General features: G+C 37.5%; 2 protein-coding genes across 3 annotated transcripts in view; one reads left to right on the top strand and one right to left on the bottom strand.

Moving 5' to 3' along the window:
- cbfa2t2 (CBFA2/RUNX1 partner transcriptional co-repressor 2) overlaps nt 1–3,333 on the bottom strand; it is a 47,008-nt gene extending 43,675 nt beyond the window's left edge. For both annotated transcript variants that reach the window (XM_079628504.1, XM_079628505.1), the window contains exon 1: nt 3,169–3,333. In XM_079628504.1, the coding sequence (XP_079484630.1) occupies nt 3,169–3,196 (28 nt within the window). In that variant the 5' untranslated portion in view covers nt 3,197–3,333. The remainder of the gene's footprint in view (nt 1–3,168) is intronic.
- Nucleotides 3,334–13,977: 10,644 nt separating this feature from the next.
- Nucleotides 13,978–22,375, top strand: part of snta1 (syntrophin, alpha 1) — a 35,163-nt gene continuing 26,765 nt past the window's right edge. The window contains exons 1-2 of the mRNA XM_079627979.1: nt 13,978–14,377; nt 21,483–21,668. Coding sequence (XP_079484105.1) covers nt 14,095–14,377; nt 21,483–21,668 — 469 coding nt within the window. The 5' untranslated portion in view covers nt 13,978–14,094. The remainder of the gene's footprint in view (nt 14,378–21,482; nt 21,669–22,375) is intronic.

Below are 22,375 nucleotides of genomic sequence, written 5' to 3'. Positions count from 1 at the left end.
ACACACACACTCTCACGTCGCACCACACACAGACTCTTACACACAGTCGCACTCACTCACGCACACACTCGCAGCGCACACACAGACACACACACACACTCTCACTCACACTCTCACTCACTCGCACTCACACACACTCTCGCACTCACACAGACAGACACACACACACATGCACACACACACACACACAGACACACTCTCACTCACGCACACTCTCACTCACACACACTCGCACCACACACACACACACACACACACTCTCACTCACACACACTCGCACCACACACAGACTCTCACACAGTCGCACTCACTCACTCACACACACACACAGACACAGACACACACACACACACACACACTCTCACTCACACACACTCGCACCACACACAGACTCTCACACAGTCGCACTCACTCACTCACTCACACACAGACACAGACACAGACACACACACACACACACACAGAGAGACTCTCACACACACACACACACAGACACACACACTCTCTCTCTCTCTCTCTCTCTCTCTCTCTCACACACACACACACACACACACACAAACTTCCCGTCTTTTAAGAGCTCCAGCCAAAGCTGAAGGGGAAAATTACACCAAAGTTCTACAGCTTTATGTTTCCAAATGGATTATTCAACAATAACTCACGAGCGGCTCATTAAAGAGGGACGGACACACACGGGCATTCACGGTGCCAGGATTCTGGACAAAACTGTACATTTGATGTTTTGGAAATGGTCCATTGTATTTTTCCATGTTTTTTAAACCATGTGTTTTTTAAAGAACACTTACAAAAAGTACCATGGTTTGGTTTGTTGGCAATGTACCATAGTATTAGCAAGTTTTCTGGACATTTACCATGGTATTTTGGGATATACATTGGAATAGCTTTATATATATGTTCCAGTACCATGGTATACTTCAAGGTACCATGGTTTTACCATCTGAATCAATTAATAATTCAACATTAATACACACAAGTACTAAAATAACACTGACCACAGTAATAATACAATGGTAATACTATGGTACTTCGAGATATAGCATGGTACTGAAATGTATGTGACATGGTATTTACTTTCGGCACATGTTATTTGTAAACAAACTGGACACAGGCAATGTGATATTCACTCTCATCTCATGACTGGTCAATCACCAACATCCAACCGATCTTCAACTACAGCCATCACGCCCCCAAGTGGTCAGAACGGTCATCACATGATCCTCAGCATCATCAGCTATTAGATGCATTAGTTATTCAGGCCAAAGAAACAAACGCCAGGGATAAAACAATGGCCTGCGTTATTCTCCAGCACGAGTGACCCCGACGGCGCTGCTGTGGCACCATGACATTTCATTGTAAACACAAACACACACACACACACACACACACACACACACACACAGTGCTCCTGTAGATCAGTCCACTGAGCTGCACTAAAGTCCAGATGGTGTGAAACTTTGCTGAAGGGATTAACGCCAAATCCTCCAGTGAGACACAAGAGAGGGTCCGTCTCCGACCCTCAGAACAGATTAGAGCTGGCGTACCGTGCTCTACAGACAGCTTGCCCTTACCATACACAACACACACCAGTGGATTAGAATGAAAATACACCACAGTACTTTATTTTTGCTTCATTACAGCACTTTAAACAATACCATAGGGCTGTTAACGATTAATCGCATCCAAAATAAAAGTTTGTGTTTACATAATATACATGTGTGTATTGTGTATAATTTTTTTGTATATATAAATACACACATGCATGTATATATTTAAGAAAAATTTGTTATTTATATATAAAATAGTTCTATTATATAATATAAATTATATATAAAAATATATATGCAGTATATAAATGCAAATATTTCTCAAATGTATACATGCATGTGTGTGTATTTATATACAAAATAATGATACACAATACACACACGTATATTATGTAAACACAAACTTTTATTTGGATGCGATTAATCGTTTACAGCCCTATACCCATCATTTTAGTGTCCAAGCAAACACTCATGGGAGAAGAATAGCCAACACACACACACACACACACACACACACACACACACACACACACATGGTAACACCACCCTTACAAAAAACTAGGGTGATGATATCAAGGTACTTCATATACTATGGTATACGGTACTCCAAGAATACTACACTCTAATAAATGCTGGGTTGTTTCAAATATGGACAAACCCAGCAGTTGGGTTACATTTTTAAATTACATTTTTAACCCAACGTTTCGGGTTTGTCCATATTTGACCCAAAATTGGGTTGAAACAACCCAGCATTTTTTAGAGTGTATATATAGTAATACCATGGTGCTTACAGGAAAGTAGGCTACCATGGTTTTTCATAAGCTTATCAAAGAAATGTATGGCAATGCTGTGGTATTTTAAGTACCTTATAACTTGTACATTATTTATTAATAATTAAACATAATTTATTACTTTTAGTGATAGCCTATAAAAAAAATTAAAAGCATAATATTATTTTACCATTTACTGTAAATATATGAATATGGCAAACAATGGTGGCCTAGCATACTGTGCTATTACTCTCTCACATCATCATAAACATTGTACAAAATATTGGAAAATGGATAAATAGAGCACAATTTAATGATATAGTAAGTAAACAAAAAGTATTTACGGTAGTTGTAGCCTACTTGTCACTAAAATAGCCTACAATAGTAAATCCCGAAAGCTTCATGAACTGACGTTCCATTTGAATCTATTATGTTACATTTGTATATGTATTGTCAATCATATTGTACATTACAATCATATTGTACATTTAATATTCACACAGAACGCGTTCTGACGTTCCAAACGCAGAAGAACGCGGGAGTTTCGAACGCTCGTGACCCGGGGGGCGCTGTTCGTATGACGCATGCGCAGACTGCCTCACTTGAAAAGAATAATACACGGTTTGAGAGAACGATACATTACAGTCAAAACAATAGCGACGGTAATAATTGTATACCACAGATGGAAAATTTGCCGTACACCACTATATATGTGTTATTCTCGCTGCTATGTTGCTATTTTTCTGTTGACATGGCGCAATACGCCTGTAAGACAACTGCACAAAATGCTACAAAGAAACACACACACACAGTCACACACACAGTATTGTACTTACACTGAAACGCGCCCGGAATCCCGACCATCCTGAGCTCTTCTCGCGCGCGGACAGACTCTAGCCGAGGTGTGTGTGTTGAGTGGTTTTGTAGTCCAGTCTCCTTCACTATAGTTCCACGGACTCGATGTGTTTGTGTGTGTGTGTGAGTGTGTGATGGGGGTCTGAACACACTGATAGCATCTCTGGCATGTTTATTACTGGAGGAGGAGCTACAGTCTACACACAGAGACAATGGATCTGGTCAGTGGTGATACCATGGTACAGGGATGCTAGATGTTACTTTGATGTATTTTCTGGTCGCCTACTGAATGATTTCAGTGTCATATACCATAATACATTATTAAAGCCATTGCATCACTTTGGTATTATTATTATGTGCCATCGTGTGAATTTCAGGACCATTGCATATATTAAATATATTAAAGTACACTTTTTTATTATAGGCTATTAAACTGAGGTCATAAAATAATAAATATTCCAAACAGGCTGTCAATCAATATGAGCTCACTTAACCGCCGCATGTGTTATTTTAGTATTATTTATATACTTTTTAAAAATAATTTATATACTTATACAGTATTTATTAATATTTTAAATTAGCTTTAATTTTTATCTTTTGAATTTTATTTTGTTTTAATTTTTTTAAATATTTCTATTTAACTTTAGCTTTATTTCAGATTTAGTCATTTTAGTACTTTAACATAAACTTACTTTTTTATAACATTTGTAAAATTAATTTTTTTTTGTCTATTAGCCTATTTTTAAATGTAAGTTTTTCTGTCCAATATGTATATTTTATTTACTTTTGCTTTAATTAAAATAACAAAAAACTTTTATAAATAGTTTGGGTTGAAAATATCAACGCTGATGTATATTTTAGAAAATAAATTAGTAGAATATTTTTTGAGGTTTTGATGGAATGCTATACATCAAAGACAGGACGTCACCATTTTGGTGTCCGCGTCAAATTAAATCTACAAAAGTGATTTTACGTACAAAAAAAAATATTAAATGCAAGTAAAGTGTCTACTTTCATGTTTTAAATAACTTTTGTGAAAATAAAATGACAAAATATGAGTTAAATAATGCTCCAAAGTGTAAAATTGTCATTCAGCGTACTGTTCCGGACTTTGATTTTACTATTACATTTTTAAATAAACGTATAAAATACCATGTTAAAAAAAATATGTGCTTCTTTGGCATGTTCACATAAGTGTTGGCTGTATTATATTAAAAGGACTAAGTGTTGTTTTTAACTGGGGACTTTTGTCCCCGAATATGCAGTTTATCAGAGGTCATATGTATCATATATATATATACACACACACACACTCACACACAAACAGAATATATATTGTTATGTAAGGTTCCTGCGGTGTACATTTATATATATATATATATTATTTATTTTTTCAAAAGAAAACACATATTATTTTGGTTGCATCTGTGTAAAACTATTTTTAAATATATATATATATATATACACACACTCACACACACACACATACACACACACACACACACACACACACACACACACACACACATACACACACACACACAATATATTGTTATATAGGGTTTCTGACTTCTGAGAATGTAATGTGGGTCCCTGAGAAGCTGATAAAGACATTGACTCATCCCTAAAAATCTATAGTGTCTAAAATAGGGCTGTAAACGATTAATCACATCCAAAATAAAAGTTTGTGTTTACATATTAATACATAATAAATGTGCGTGTACTGTGTATAATTATTTTGTATATATAAATAAACACACATGCTTGTATATATTTCAGAAATATTTGCATGTATATACTGTATATAGATTTATATATAATTTATACTATGTATAAATATAAATATTTTATATATAAATAACACATTTTTTCTTAAATATATGCATGCACGTGTGTGTATTTATATATACAAAATAATTATACACAATACACACACGTATATTATGTAAACACAAACTTTTATTTTGGATGCGATTAATCGTTTACAGCCCTAATCTAAAAACTGTTTTCCTCATCATCTCAGTGTGGCTCAGACTGACTCTCTCTCTCTCTCTCTCTCTCTCTCTCTCTCTCTCTCTCTCTCTCTCTCTCTCTCTCTCTCTCTCTCTCTCTCTCTCTCTCTCTCTCTCTCTCTCTCTCTCTCTCCCTCCTCCTGTTGCCTCCTCACACACACACGAACACATGTCTCTGGCGAGTGAGTCTCCACCTGCTCTCACGCGTGCGGGACAGATGCTCACCAACAACAACACACTAGCACCCGCCGTCCTGCAGAGAGAGAGAGAGAGAGAGAGAGAGAGAGAGAGAGAGAGAGAGAGAGAGAGAGACGGGCTGCACATCTCTGCAATAGATGCGTACTGGCTCGGCACTGGCTGGTTTTTAACCAGTACGGTAGTATAATTATTCCATCCCGGTGGACCTTCTCCAGAACTGGGAGCAGAGTAATCGGGGAAAGATGTACAGACGTCGCCTCGGCCATGTCCATATACCACAACGTCCAGCCCCAATAGATGCAGAATATACAATCAGGGGCATTTAGTAGCACTGTAAAGCTGCTTTGAAACAATATATATTGGTAAACGCACTATAGAAATGAAGGTGACTCGACTTGGGTGTAAGAATATATCGTGTCACAATATATGGCAATACAAAAATGCAACAATCGTGGATAGCGACAATATGTATTGTGTGTAGTTCACAATAAAATGAAAATTTCTGTGCGAGGAACAAATTTAAGTTTTCAGAGCTTTAGTGTCAGTACTACATTAAACTACTATATATAATGTTGAATATAATGCACTGGGTCCTGATATATCTAGTCAGTGACAGAGATCAAGCATATTCGTCTAAAATAATTCTGTATATCAGCTTCAGAATCATGAATATTGTTATTCTGGTGTCTCTATTGTCCTGTGCTTTGGGTTTCCAGCACCAAGTCCAAGACTATTCATTTACACACACAATGTAACACCAAATTTAGCATTTTTAATAAACAGTAAATTTTTTGTTATTACTCCAAGGTATTTTTTGTATTGGAGTATCACAATAATATGGTGTCGTGAGTTCAGTTTCGTGATATGTATTGAATCGTGACATGAGAGCATCGTCACACCGCTGTCCTAAAGCAACAGATCTGAACATGAAGACAGTCGGGATAGTGTGTGTGTGTGTTATGATGAGGTTCTCAGCACACCTGTGTGAACGTGAGGAGAGCTGAACACTGAAACCCATCCGCTGGTCAGTGAAGAGAAGGCTTTGATGAAGCGAGAGATGCACACACACAGACGGAGGATAAGTGTGTGTGGTCTGGGAACGCTTCACGTGTGTGACCCAGCAGGCCTTTGTGATGATAATTTGTAACGGGCAAATGAAGCAGCGTGTCAACAAAGACAGAAATGCATTAGTTCGAATGGCAGAAGTCGCCCTGCTGATGTGACTCGTGCCAGCGTGTGTGTGTGTGTGATTGACAGCTGGGCTTGTGTCTCTAAGAGTGTGTGTCTTTGTCACTGGTCTATTTAGTGCATTAGCAGGTCTTTCACAATGCAACAGCTTTCCATCACGACCCCCCCCCCCCCCAGCTCTTATTCTCCTGCTGTTCTGCTCCTGCGTGTGTGTGTGTGTGTGTGTGTGTGTGCGTGTGTGTGTGTGTGTGTGTACCTGCTGTTCTCCTGAGGTCTGAGCAAAGGCCCGGGGTCACAGAGGTCAGCAGGCAGACGCCTGGTTAACCCTCCAGGGTAAAGACATCTACACACACACACACACACACACACACACCCACACACACACACATGCCACTTCAAGACAGTAAGGTTATATATGAGCAGATGGACACCAGGAACGGCTTATCGTACGCTGACATACAGCTCCTCCTCAGCACAAACATATGCATTTACATTTCATTTTTATCGGGCAAACACACACACACACACACACATACACGCACACACACACAGCAAAGTTACAAAGACAGACATACGACAGGTCTGAGACCCCAGACAGACATGCAGGATTATGAGAGCAGATGGTATAATGCTAGAAAACACCCAAACCAAACATGCAAATATTCATATAACTCCCCCAAATGCACACACACACACACACACACGCACACACACACACACGCACACACACACACACACACACACACACACACACACACACACACACACACACACACACACACACACACACACACACACACACACACACACGCACACACATTTGCACTTCATGTAAATACACTGGTGATTATAAAGTAAATAATAGGTTTGGGCATGTTGTGAATATAGCTTTTCATACAGTACATGCATTAGTAATCGTGCGATGTCCCGTAGATTTCAGCAACACTTTACACAGTATAAGAATGAGAAAACAGAGAAAAATAAATATGGGAAAATTCGGCGAGTGACAAATAAAGATAGCTACCAGGAAGTGTACGGAAGATGGCCGTCGAGTGCTGCAGACGTCATGGTCAGTTTCCGCTGACCAAACCCATGTCCTTTACTGCTTTGTGATGATTATTCATATTCTAAACTCTGTTCATATCATAATAGAATCAGCTTTTTAAAAAGCAATCTGTCTGTCTGGAAAATTACGCTGTGAAGTCAGTCTTATTGTGATAATCAGATACAGTATCTTGAATATATCATCAAAGAGGGCTAAATGTAACTTCTCCGATGATCATTTTGCCCAAATATTGCATGATTTTAAACTGAAGCCTTGTTCAGACTGTCAGTCTAAATCACATTTCTTAGTGGAATCTGATCATATTTAGTGTGTGTGTGTGTGTGTGTGTGTGTGTGTGTGTGTGTGTGTGTGTGTGTGTGTGTGTGTGTGTGTGTGTGTGTGTGTGTGTGTGTGTGTGTGTGTCATATATGACCTGAGACTCTGGGAAAGACTCCAGCCTCCCCACGACACACAGGACAAGCAGTTTGGAAAATGTCTGGAATGTACAGTATGGAGTGTACAGTATGGATGCACAGTATGGAGTGTACAGTATGGATGTACAGTATGGATGTACAGTGTGTATGTACAGTGTGTATGTACAGTATGGATGTACAGTATGGAGTGTACAGTATAGAGTGTACAGTATGGAGTGTACAGTATGTATGTACAGTATGTATGTACAGTATAGAGTGTACAGTATGGAGTGTACAGTATGGATGTACAGTGTGGATGTACAGTATGGAGTGTACAGTATGGAGTGTACAGTATGGATGTACAGTATGGCTGTACAGTATGGAGTGTACAGTATGGATGTACAGTATGGAGTGTACAGTATGGAGTGTACAGTATGGAGTGTACAGTATGGAGTGTACAGTGTGGAGTGTACAGTATGGAGTGTACAGTATGGAGTGCACAGTGTGGAGTGTACAGTATGGATGCACAGTATGGATGTACAGTATGGAGTGTACAGTATGGAGTGTACAGTATGGATGTACAGTATGGAGTGTACAGTATGGATGTACAGTATGGATGTACAGTATAGAGTGTACAGTATGGATGTACAGTATGGAGTGTACAGTATGGATGTACAGTATGGATGTACAGTATAGAGTGTACAGTATGGAGTGCACAGTATGGAGTGTACAGTATGGATGCACAGTATGGATGTACAGTATGGAGTGTACAGTATGGAGTGTACAGTATGGATGTACAGTATGGAGTGTACAGTATGGAGTGTACAGTATGGAGTGTACAGTATGGATGTACAGTATGGAGTGTACAGTATGGAGTGTACAGTATGGATGTACAGTATGGAGTGTACAGTATGGATGTACAGTATGGAGTGTACAATATGGATGTACAGTGTGGATGTACAGTATGATGTACCGTATGTATGTACAGTATGGATGTACAGTATGGGTGTACAGAATGGATGTACAGTATGGATGTGCAGTATGGATGTACAGTATGATGTACAGTACGGAGTGTACATTATGTATGTACAGTATGTATGTACAGTATGGATGTACAGTATGGAGTGTACAGTATGGATGTACAGTATGGGGTGTACAGTATGGATGTACAGTATGGAGTGTACAGTATGGATGTACAGTATGGTGTGTATATTATGGTGTGTACAGTATGGATGTACAGTATGGAGTGTACAATATGGATGTACAGTATGAATGTACAGTATGGATGTACAGTATGGATGTACAGTATGGATGTACAGTATGGGTGTACAGAATGGATGTGCAGTATGGATGTACAGTATGAAGTACAGTATGGAGTGTACAGTATGGATGTACAGTATGGTGTGTATATTATGGTGTGTACAGTATGGATGTACAGTATGGAGTGTACAATATGGATGTACAGTATGAATGTACAGTATGGATGTACAGTATGGATGTACAGTATGGATGTACAGTATGGGTGTACAGAATGGATGTGCAGTATGGATGTACAGTATGAAGTACAGTATGGAGTGTACATTATGTATGTACAGTATGGATGTACAGTATGTATGTACAGTATGGATGTACAGTATGGAGTGTACAGTGTGGAGTGCACAGTATGGATGTACAGTATGGATGTACAGTATGCATGTACCGTATGGATGTACAGTATGGAGTGTACAGTATGGAGTGTACAGTGTGGAGTGTACAGTATGGATGTACAGTATGGATGTACAGTATGGATGTACAGTATGGATGTACAGTATGGAGTGTACAGTATGGATGTACAGTATGGTGTGTATAGTATGGTGTGTACAGTATGGAGTGTACAATATGGATGTACAGTGTGGATGTACAGTATGAATGTACAGTATGATGTGCCGTATGGATGTACAGTATGGGTGTACAGAATGGATGTACAGTATGGATGTGCAGTATGGATGTACAGTACGATGTACAGTATGGAGTGTACATTATGTATGTACAGTATGTATGTACAGTATGGATGTACAGTATGGAGTGTACAGTGTGGAGTGCACAGTATGGATGTACAGTATGCATGTACCGTATGGATGTACAGTATGGAGTGTACAGTATGGAGTGTACAGTGTGGAGTGTACAGTATGGATGTACAGTATGGATGTACAGTATGGAGTGTACAGTATGGATGTACAGTATGGTGTGTACAGTATGGTGTGTAAAGTATGGATGTACAGTATGGAGTGTACAGTGTGGATGTACAGTGTGGATGTACAGTATGGATGTACAGTATGATGTACCGTATGGATGTACAGTATGGAGTGTACAGTATGGATGTACAGTATGGATGTACAGTATGGATGTGCAGTATGGATGTACAGTATGATATACAGTATGGAGTGTACATTATGTATGTACAGTATGTATGTACAGTATGTATGTACAGTATGGAGTGTACAGTGTGGAGTGCACAGTATGGATGTACAGTATGGAGTGTACAGTACGGAGTGTACAGTATGGATGTACAGTATGGAGTGTACAGTATGGAGTGTACAGTATGTATGCACAGTATGGATGTACAGTATGGATGTACAGTATGGAGTGTACAGTATGGAGTGTACAGTATGGATGTACAGTATGGAGTGTACAGTATGGAGTGTACAGTATGGATGTACAGTATGGAGTGTACAGTGTGGAGTGTACAGTATGGATGTACAGTATGGAGTGTACAGTATGGAGTGTACAGTATGGTGTGTACAGTATGGAGTGTACAGTATGGAGTGTACAGTATGGAGTGTACAGTATGGATGTACAGTATGGAGTGTACAGTATGGAGTGTACAGTATGGATGTACAGTACTGTAAGGTTATAGTTCTCAATCTTTTTTCTCAATGTGTCTTCCTTGATCCATGTTTCCAATCAAAATCATTCTGAAGCCATCCTGATTTTCAAAAGATGACTGAAAAAATTACTACTGTAATAGAGTCTAAAAATAGGACTGAAATTTCAATGGGCTTTATGCACAGCTGCACTACTTCCTGAACTTTAGCCAGCTCCTTTATTTCCTGTCTGCCATTATTGGACAAACTGATTAATCCAGGTGTGCCTGACCAACAACAATAATCAAACACACCTGGATTAATCAGTTTGTCCAATAATGGCAGACAGTAAACAAAGGAGCTGGCTAAAGTTCAGGAAGTAGTGCAGCTGTGCATAAAGCCCATTTTGTCTGTATTATTTAATTTCCTTGTAAATATGTTTTTAATATTTAATTTCAATATAATTCCTGCATGCTCGCCATCATTTGAATGTGCTTTTATCAGTTTTGAAAGCATAGCATTAGAAAAATCTGCTGCAAATATAGTGTTTTGCAGATGGTGTGGTATGAATGACAAAAGTGTTCATGCATTTTTGGGAAATATGGTCATTGCATGCATTTTTGAGTGAAAGATATGAAATATTATTCACAGTTTGGTCCGCATAGACTTCTGTTTCACTGAATGTGTGAAGAGTTTTGAAAATGTGGCTTCAGTATTGAACCATGCTTGTTTTTTTATTTTTTTATTATTATTATTATTATTTTGAACAATAGCAATTTATACAATGAAATGCATGTGAAAATATACACAAATAACATGTAATTAAATCTCCATTCGATATCTGTGCATATAGGCCTATCCCTAAATAGATTATGCAAAAAAAAAAAAAAGCATATTTAGTACAATAAACAAAAGCATAATCTTCAAAAACGCTAACATTTCTTGTAATTGAGAAACTGTAATGTTGGTTTACACATAAGTGCAGTTGAAGAATGGTTTGACCACTAGAGGGAGACACAGTTAAATCTGTTGAGGAGAGTATTGTGCAAACACTGTGAGAAGCAACACTGCAGTTGTTAGTTGTGTTGAACAGTAAAAGAAACTTCTTGACTACACAAAGCTCGCAGAATCCGTGATTTATATGTGGGTCAGAGAGGAGCTCTGGATCATTGTGTTTCCTTGAGGAACAATCCCAACTTTTCCGCGTATGAAGAGACTAATTAGAGCCTTTCTTCGGGAATTAGGTCGAATCGTTTCACAGTGTACCGTCAATGCAAACGAGACTCTTTCCCAGCATTAGCAGGAGTCTGAAGATGAGTTTCTGATGAAGAGCTTCAGCTGCCTGTGCTTTACATCTGACAGCTGAGATCTGGAGATAAAAATACACTCGCAAAATATAGCATGCGAAAAATGTACTATAAATAAATGTTATGTCAAAATACCACAGTTATTATGATATCAGTTATGATATCACACACACACACACACACACACACACACACACACACACACACACACACACACACACACACACACACACACACACACACACACACACACACACACACACACACACACACACACAAAACTGATGTATTTTAATATTTTAAACAGTCTTAGCGTCCACTGGAGACATATAACATATCTTAGAACCAGATTTTTTTTTTTTGTAGTATTTTTTTTCATGTCATTACATTGTTTAGAGCCTAAGAAACAAATGGGGTAACATATTTTAACCAAACTTTGTATAAAGATGATTCTCAGCTATATTATGAAATATATAATGGGAACTGATTTACCATTTTACTTTATGCCATATGTGGGTGTAATGGCCATAAATGTGTAGTGCCGTTCAATACAATTTATCTATATATATTATCTATCTATCTATCTATCTATCTATCTATCTATCTATCTATCTATCTATCTATCTATCTATCTATCTATCTATCTATCTATCTATCTATCTATCTATCTATCTATCTATCTATCTATCTATCTATCTATCTATCATGTGATCTTAATTAGCAACATTTACATAATAATATTTTATATTTCATTGAAAAATTGATATATAACTTTACTCATGCTGTAAGTCCTGGTGTCTCTGTTTCATAACAGAAAGTCATATTTTGATTAGAAACCCCATAACATTTTCCTGATATTTTGATTTGTGACAAACATTTTTGAAATGATAATTACAAAATATTATCATGTTTCTATAAGAGTTATACATTTGATCACTAAATGAATGTACGCCATTTTTAAAAAGCAAGGAGGAGTTGGTATTTGTATCTCTGCAAAGCCCTGAATCTGCTCTTTATCGGACATCCAGACTGAGGCATTGTGCCTGAGAAATTCACTAAAATATAATGTCCACTACAGAGGACAAAAGCCTATTTCTGGAGGATATGGGAAAAAAAGAAAAGAAAAAAACATTTGTTTCTTATGTTCTAAACAGTGTAATGACTTGAAAAAAATACTTGATAAAACACGTTTTTAAATAAATAAAAAAAGTGTGTCTCAGGAGGATATGACAATAAAGTAATTTGAAACCTACAAGTGAATTGAGAATCTTAAAATATTCTATGACTCATTGAATTCAATCACTATAAATAAGAAGCGTATAAAAACATTTAGTATATTGAAAAAATAACTTGTAGAATTTTATGTTTTACTCAACAATGTAAGATCTGTTATATGTTTTCCCCAATATATATCTGTATGTTTGATGTTATTTTTTTTAGTTTTTTAGTTTTTTACACACATATATAGCCTAGGGCTAGGCTATTTAAAAAGTCAACACCAATTAATTTATCTAATTAACACCCCAGATTTCTACAAACTTAGGTAAATAGTCAAGCAAATTATTGATTGAAAAAATATGCCACAAAGCCCCAAAAACACAGGAACCGAACCACACTTATTGCATCCTGCCCTGGAAGTTTATTTTTCCTTGTTTTCCAGATTACTAATTTTGCAGTGCCAGATACATTTGTTTTTATTAAAACCTCTCAAAGTCCTTTTGAGAGAGAGAGAGAGAGAGAGAGAGAGAGAGAGAGAGAGAGAGAGAGAGAGAGAGAGAGAGAGAGAGAGAGAGAGAGAGAGAGAGAGAGAGAGAGAGAGAGAGTAGGAGGGGGTTATAGTGGAGTTGAGTTCGGGACTGCAGCGCCCGTCGCTCCGCTGGTATTCCAGGAATGTGTTGATCATGGCGGCCGCAGTGAAGCCCGTGAGGAGCGGATTGCTGGAGCTCCGCGTTACCGTTCACCACTGGATCCGCGTGCTTGCCACTCTCAGCGAGGACTCGTTCACCGTGAGTCCCGGAGAGACCGGCGAGGAGACCGGGAACAGCTGCTCCCCCGCGCCCGGAGCTGTTAACGGGGATCCGGCGAACCTCAGCGCCTCCCCGGTACCGGACACCATCACGAACGTCAAGCGAACCGTCAGAGTCACCAAACAAGAAGTCGGAGGACTCGGAATAAGTATTAAGGGTAAGACGACTAGTTTATATCGGTTATCAAAGTGTTATTAAACTTATTCCTCCTGAAGAGTTAATTGGAAACACTTTATGAATCATTCAGGATTCATAAATATTATGTAGCCTAGATGCTGTATTTTAAACCGCTACTTCAGATCTTTTAAAATAATTTATTGTAGGCCTAATTAAATCTTGGTTTCTTGGACATGTAGGCTATGGGTTTCTTTTAAGTATAGCATATTCGTGGTAAAGTTATGGTAACAGATGGGCCTATTAAAATAAAACCAATATATCAAATCCAATACCCAATTATGTAAAAAAACGTTTATGCAAATATCGGTGGAATATCGGTAAAATCGATTAACGTTTGATCACTAGTTGTATATATATATAGGGAATCCAAGAATACTATGGTTGCAACATGTAAAAAAAATATATAAAAAAAGTATTATTGTACTTTGTGCAAATTTTTTGTAATCCATGGCAATATGGTCTCAATTTTGAGACATGAAAATCTTGGAGTGGCATAAAAATATAGTACATTAATTTCAGTACCGTGGTATTATCTTCTTGCACTTTGCTGGTACACTACAGTATTTTTTGGGTTTCTCGTTATTTTTAGTATCTTAAAACTGTGACAGCTGTCACATCAAGTGAAGACCTTAGAGAAACTACATTTGACCACCATAAGTTTTGATGTTTTCTAATGATCTGCATGATGTCTCGTGTGAGATTTACGGGTTAGTGAATCATGCAGTGTGTGTGTGTTCTCGGGGGTCGACAGCTGAGTGGAGAATTACCCATCATGCTCGGCTTGTCTCTGGCTTCAGATGAAAGCTGTGGAACGAGAGCAGAGAAGAGTATGGTGCTGTTTATTTTAGGGAGCCAGAGAGGGACGACCTTGCCTTGAGTCTGAAGTGTAGTTGTACGTCTATATTTACAGTGTCTTTGGACCCGTCGTTCGGACTCTTCTGGAGAAACGGGCTTTAGTTTTCAATCTTTCAGATCATCATGATCATCCGTATGCGAGGAAGCCCCAGTCTAAAATTTAAAAGGCAACTATATATTTTCGTTTATTAAGGCCCAAATTATACTGTGAAAGTCTAATGTTATATAATCACTTTTTTTTTTTTTAGTTTCTGTTATGTTACATTATTACAAAATTTCAACTCTGTAGGGATTCACCGATATGAACATTTTGGCCGATACCGATAATAACCGATAAGTCTTTATATTTAAAAGCCGATAACCGATATATTGGCCGATAAATCCAAATTTTTATATAATTTTTGAGAGCCTGATTATAAAAATGAAAGTTTTACCTTCAGCTGAAAGAAATAATACATTATTTATCGGCTTTAATATATCTGCCAAATTGTCTTATCAGGCCGATAACGATAACTTTAAAAATGAACCGATATCGGCCGATACCGATATGGTGGCCGATATAATGTGCATCCCTACTCTACTGTATTAAAATTTATATTAATTTAAATATTTACACATTTTCCTATTTATTTTAATAAAAAAATTTTTTTTTTTTATTTTTTACATGTTTTTCTTGAAACTTTTTTATATGTTTGACACATGAAAACTTAACAGCACCTCTTGTCTACTAAGAACTCTTTTTTATTTTATTTTATTTGTCACAAGCCTGAAATTATCCAACTAGAATTTGATGACTCTATAGAGCTCATGTAGCCCCGCCCCTTTTCCATCTTCCAGTTTGTATTTCCACAGCATGAAGGTAAGAGCTTACAGATTTATGAATGAGGAGCTCTTCCCGGTCTATGACATCCGCTTCAAACATTACAATGCTCGTGATAACTTTAGTTAACTCTAAAATAAATGAATAAATCCACTTCACCAGCTGATTAATTCTAAAGAAGCTCCGCGCTTGTTTCTCTGGTGCACAAGGTCTATTGAATGTTAAAATGTCAAGTTTAATTTAGTTATTTCCCTCAAACCGTAGTTGATTTTTATTACAGATGTCAAGATTTACACAAAATGTCATGTCAGGTATGCGTTGCATTTTCAGCATGGCCACAAGGGGCACTATTGCCGGTGTGTTTACGGCCTAAATCAGCAATTCACAACTTTTTTGTCAGAAAAACCACTTAGATGTGAAATATTTATGTGAAGTACTTAGATTTGAAGGTGCTATTTTAAGAATTTACCAACACATTTGCATATTCTCGGTGCTGTGATGATTGATATCGGTCAAATGACATGCAGGTAAACAGATAAACATTCAAAAAGTGTTTTATTTTGATTGTTTTGATTTTTAAATGATTCATATATTGCGCTGCACAAATCATATTGCAATTATTTTGTCATATATGGGGATTTTAACAGTGGTATGGCATTGCATCTTATATGATCATAACATTTCATATTGCTGCTGCTGTAACCAACAAAACAAACATTTAGTTTTTACTGCATGTACGTAAGTGATGGCCCCACTGCTCTTTTTCATTAACGTTCTGCCATGTTGTTGAGAATTAGTTTTATTGCTCAGGATTATTACAGGCAGCTACTGAAATATCCAGTGTGATGATGTACCGGTTATGATGGTGAGGCCAGAAAGATGGGGAACTCGGGGGGGGGGAAGTCACAATTTTTATCAGGAAATGTTGCTTGTAACACAATTCTGATGTAACACTGACATTCAAAAGCCTTGTTAATTTTTTTTTTTTTTTTAATTATTATTTTTTTTTTTTTTTTATAATATTTCCCCTAAAACCTTGTATAATTATATTATTTAATAATGTAATAGTTACTACAATATTTACTGCTATGTTTCTAAAATACTAATTTCTTATTTTTACAGTGCAATAGTATTATTATAATAGTAATATTTCTTATTTTGTTTAATATTTTATTTTACAATAATAAATATAATATGTATTAATAATAAAATAAGTATTAATTTGCCCAAATTGTGTATAATTAATTATATTGATATATAATCACAAAAATGTTGCCCTGATTCTGCAATCTTAGCACAGCACACCTGGAGCTCTTAAAAAAAAAAAAAAGCATTTTAATTTTGTAAAAAATGTTCAAATCATGCAGCCCTGCTTGTAAGTAACACAATTCTGATGTACACTAGTACAAAGTCTTTTACATTTTTTTGGTTCAACTCACTCAAATGGTTATGCTGATAATAGATGTGTGCTTCATTAGGATTGTTTTCTCTAGTGGTCTCAGACCTTTGAACGCTGTGTTTGCACAAGAATGATGCAGTCAGCGTTGCATTTGAGCATTAGTGTGTTTGTGCAGGACGTCCTGGCAGGGACTGCAGCGAGAAATGATTGATAACGTGCTGGAGCTCAAGCAGAGAGACCGGAGGTTGCCAACAGTATCTGGCAGGAGCCGAGATCCCCCCCGCATTCGCGTCGCATGTGTCTGTCAGGGTCAAAAGGTCACTAGAAGAGAGGGTAAAACCCCTGAAAGCAGATTAGGGGTAATTAGACGAGACCACTCCTGAGACACGCTGGCGATGCTGAAGCTCACGGCCTCACAGTCTGCAAGTCCAAAACCTGGAACCACATATACATGTGTTATGGTTTATACACATGGTGGCTAAACTTTAATTTCTAGATGTAAGTTTTTTTTGTGGGGGGGGGGGGGGGGGGGCGTTCAAGAGAAGTATTTATATCTGTTGGATGCATATTATAGTGATTTATTTTTTTTTATTACATTTTTTTTTTTATTGCATATTAACCAAACAGTAGTCTCGCGTAGCCAGACCTTCAGACTGACGGCTGAAGGTCTGGAATTCATAGCAGCTTTCTTTGGCCAAGGCCCGCCCATATTGACCGACATGTCAAACAACCAATTACAGTTCGTTTCGTTCAGCGTCATGTTTCTGGGCGTGGAAATGTCCCCACAACAACAGACCGGCGTGCAACAAGTCTCCACTAAGTGCCTCAAACATAACTCCTGGACATCTCTTAAAGAGTCTATGCCGTGAACCTCGCATACTTTTGAGAATCCTACGTTTAGCTGATCTTGATAAATGCTCATTGTCACTCATGTAAACACAACAGTTTTTATTCCGAAATCATATGTCTGCGCATTGTTTCCCGGCGGACTGAAAATAAACGCGACACTCGCGCCCCCCGGAAATCCGATAAAATTCAACCAATCAGATGACGACTTCGACATTCCTGAAGTGTTTCCAGTTAAGTGTACCGTATGCATCAGACGTTTAGCCAACGTTCTGTGGGCGTGACGTCTGAGGCTGAGACTAACCAAACAGTAGCTTATACAAGGTAATAATTCAATGACACACATACAGAAGAGTGAAAAACAAAAAACAAAAACAAAGAGATGGAAAACAGCTAAATATATATATATACATATAGTGGTGTATGCAGGTACATTGGTAAGTAATGAGATATTTTAATGATATAGATAGAGGCAATTTAAGACAATCATAATAATAGTAACAGAGTTGTAGTGGAAGTAGTGAACATACTAATATAATAATAACAATAGTAGTAGTAGTAGTGGTGGTAGTAGCAATATTTCTAGATGTAAGTTTAAAGCGTTAGATCATTTTGAGACCAGCTGCCTAATTCTCATTCACTGTAAACCCTCACATTTTTTAAGTTCTGAAATTCAAAGTTTAAGTTAGCAGAACTAGCAGATTTTTATTTTGTACTAAAACATTTCAAGTTAAGAACAATTAAAATGTATGAGTACACTAATTAATACAATTAACTTAAAGCTTTCATGTAATCTCAATGTGAACACTTTTATTAGTATGAACTTAGCTAGGTTTAACAAGCTAATCCGCTAATATACTAATTTGTTAACATATTAGCAATAGTATGTTATACTTGCTGTATGAGTGCAACAATATAAAGGTTTATTCACTCTCAGATCAAGATCATGCTCCACTCGTCACCATGATGTAACTTTCCTAAAACCAACATTAACAGAAATTCTTCTAAATTAGCATAACAAAACATTAATCACTACTAAATCTCCCACTTAACATTAGTCTGGCACACAAAAAAACATTATATTACACTTAATTTTAGCATTTACTCTCCCTTTCGAGTGCCGTCTGCAAAGCATGCTGGGAAATAGACATGCAGCCGTTTCAGTGAAATTCAGTTTGTAAGACTTAATATTTCATAAAACTCAAAACAATGAAACACTTCAGTTTACTTAAAATATATCAGTTCTGTAAACTTGAAAGAAAAAGAAAGTGCTAAATACTCATAAAAGTTCATTTGACTGAACTAATTAGTTTAACTTAAGTTTGTCCAACTCAAACCAATGAAGTATTTTGAGCGTTCGGGTTTACAGTGATATTTCATTCAGATGCTCGAGAAAGCCACAGACCGAACCATCATTCACTAAAGGAGATATATGTGCATCGGTCTGTAATATGTGGAGCACACACCCCAGATCAAGGATGAAGACGATGAAATGTTGATTGGTTTTACAGTGTTGCTCATAAATCACATCAAAGGGCACATCATAGTTGATTTAGAGTTGGGGTTTTATGCAATTGTTCTGTATTTAGCAATGCATGAATGCTCCTTTTTTAACTAGACTTTTTGTATGTAATGATTTGTGCGAATAGTTAATGGCATTGTGTATCCTCTGTGTTTTTGGATTGCACGATATTAGAAAAAACTGACAGTGTGTATTTTCTGCAATGTACAGTATATTGCGATATAAAAGTAAGAACCTGAAGAGTGTCGTTCAGTTGCGTCAGAAAGTTGTTTTGTTTACGTAACGTAACTCCATCAAGTTGACTAGATGTTCAAATGATGATTTATACATTCTCAATACTCCATTGCTTCTTAGGTGTAACTCATTCAGAAGTGAACATGGTCTAAACATGCGTTCGGTAAGAGCAGAAAGACCGTTTTCCTCGAAGTGGAGACCCCTCAGACTAGGTGAACATGCCTTTTGTAAAAGAGTCTGCACATTGAACCCCTTCAGATCATCCAGTGCCATCCAGGTCACAGAAGTGAAACTCTGCATTATATCATCTAGTTCAGGGTTCCTCAAACTCGGTCTTGGAGGGCCGCTGTCCTGCACAGTTTATCTCCAACACTGATCAAACACACCTGAACTAGCTAATCAATGTCTTCAGGATCACTAGAAACTCACAGCTAGGTGTGTTTGATCAGGAGCTAAACTGTGCAGGACAGTGGCCCTCCAGGACCGAGTTTGAGGAACCCTGATCTAGTTGTTTCTTTGCAGTGAGATTTCTATGTTGAGAGTCTTAATCGTGTTCAGAAAGGCCTTGTCTAGAATTAACCAATCTAACGTATCGTTCTGGAAACCAGCTGCCAAGATGGTCCAAGAATAAGTCCAAGTACTGTATTTTCCAGACTATAAGTCGCATCAGTCAAAAAATGTTCACGAAGAGGGAAAAAAAACATATATAAGTCGCACTGGACTATAAGTCGCATTTATTTAGAAATTTATTTCACAAAATCCAAGACCAAGAACAGACATTTAATCTGGAAAGGTTATTCAGCTCCACAATAGCACACAGAACAACAGCTGAATAGTGTCCGGTGTGTTAGCGTAACACATTAACAGTTATTCAGCGACACAATAGCATAAAGAACATATATCTGAGAGGCTGAATAGGCTAAATTAAAGGGATAGTTCACTTTAAAATTAAAATTCTGTCATCATTTACTCACCCTCAAGTTGTTTCAAACCTGTATTAATTTATTTCTTCTGCTGAACACAAAGAAAGATATTTTGAAGAATGTCAGTAACCAAACAGTAGTCTGTACCCATTGACTTCCATAGTAGGAAAAAAAAATACTATGGAAGTCAATGGGTACAGACTACTGTTTGGTAGTCTGACATTCTTCAAAATATCTTTCTTTGTGTAATTTTATAACCAGACTAATTTTATAACCAGAAAGTAAGGCTGATTAGCTCATACTAACTGCTAGTTGGTCATTCTAGTTCTTCAGACACGGACATAATGTCTATGTTTATGCATGGTTCTCTTAGATGTTCTTGTTCATCTACAAGTAAAAACTTGGAAGATCAATTTTTGTGTATGCATATGCAAATCCAAAAAATGTGGCTACTGTAATTGACCACATTTGTATGTTGTTTTACAGGCGGTAAAGAGAATAAGATGCCCATCCTGATCTCAAAGATCTTCAAAGGGCTGGCCGCGGACCAGACGGAGGCTCTTTACGTGGGCGATGCGATTTTGTCCGTGAACGGGAATGACCTCAGAGAAGCCACTCACGATGAGGCTGTACAGGCCCTGAAGAAAACAGGCAAAGAAGTCATTCTGGAAGGTAAGACAGAGCTGATCGTTTGGCTTGAAGGAATAGTTCAGCCGAAAGTGAAATAGATGTCGTTATTTAGTCATCCTCATGTTGTTTGTCATTGGAACACAAAAGCTGAATTTTCATGTCAATTTCATGGTCTTTCTTTTACATTTTATACTATGAATAAATAAAGACATGAGCTGAAGTCATACTGTATATTCACTGGAAATCTAAAACCCTAACTTACTGTAACTTTCCTAAGCATGTTCATGAGAGATCTGAGACATGAACAAAAAGTTTTTTTTTTTTTAAGTCTGATCCAGAGTTATTATCATTCAAGCTAGGGTTAGTCGTTGCTGAAGCTCAAACATGATGCGTAACACGAGAATGAACCTCATTGGCTCTTGCTGAAGCTCAAACATGATGCGTAACACGAGAATGAATCTCATTGGCTCTTGCTGAAGCTCAAACGTGATGCGTAACACGAGAATGAATCTCATTGGCTCTTGCTGAAGCTCAAACGTGATGCGTAGCACGAGAATGAATCTCATTGGCTCTTGCTGAAGCTCAAACGTGATGCGTAACACGAGACAGAACCTCATTGGCTCTTGCTGAAGCTCAAACGTGATGCGTAACATGAGAATGAACCTCATTGGTTCTTGCTGAAGCTCAAACGTGATGCGTTACACGAGAATGAACCTCATTGGTTCTTGCTGAAGCTCAAACGTGATGCA

Source organism: Phoxinus phoxinus (assembly GCF_949152265.1).
Source record: "Phoxinus phoxinus genome assembly, chromosome: 11".
Lineage (NCBI taxonomy): Eukaryota > Metazoa > Chordata > Actinopteri > Cypriniformes > Leuciscidae > Phoxinus > Phoxinus phoxinus.
Note: the sequence above shows the minus strand (reverse complement) of the source record. Positions and strands in the feature narration are given on the sequence as shown.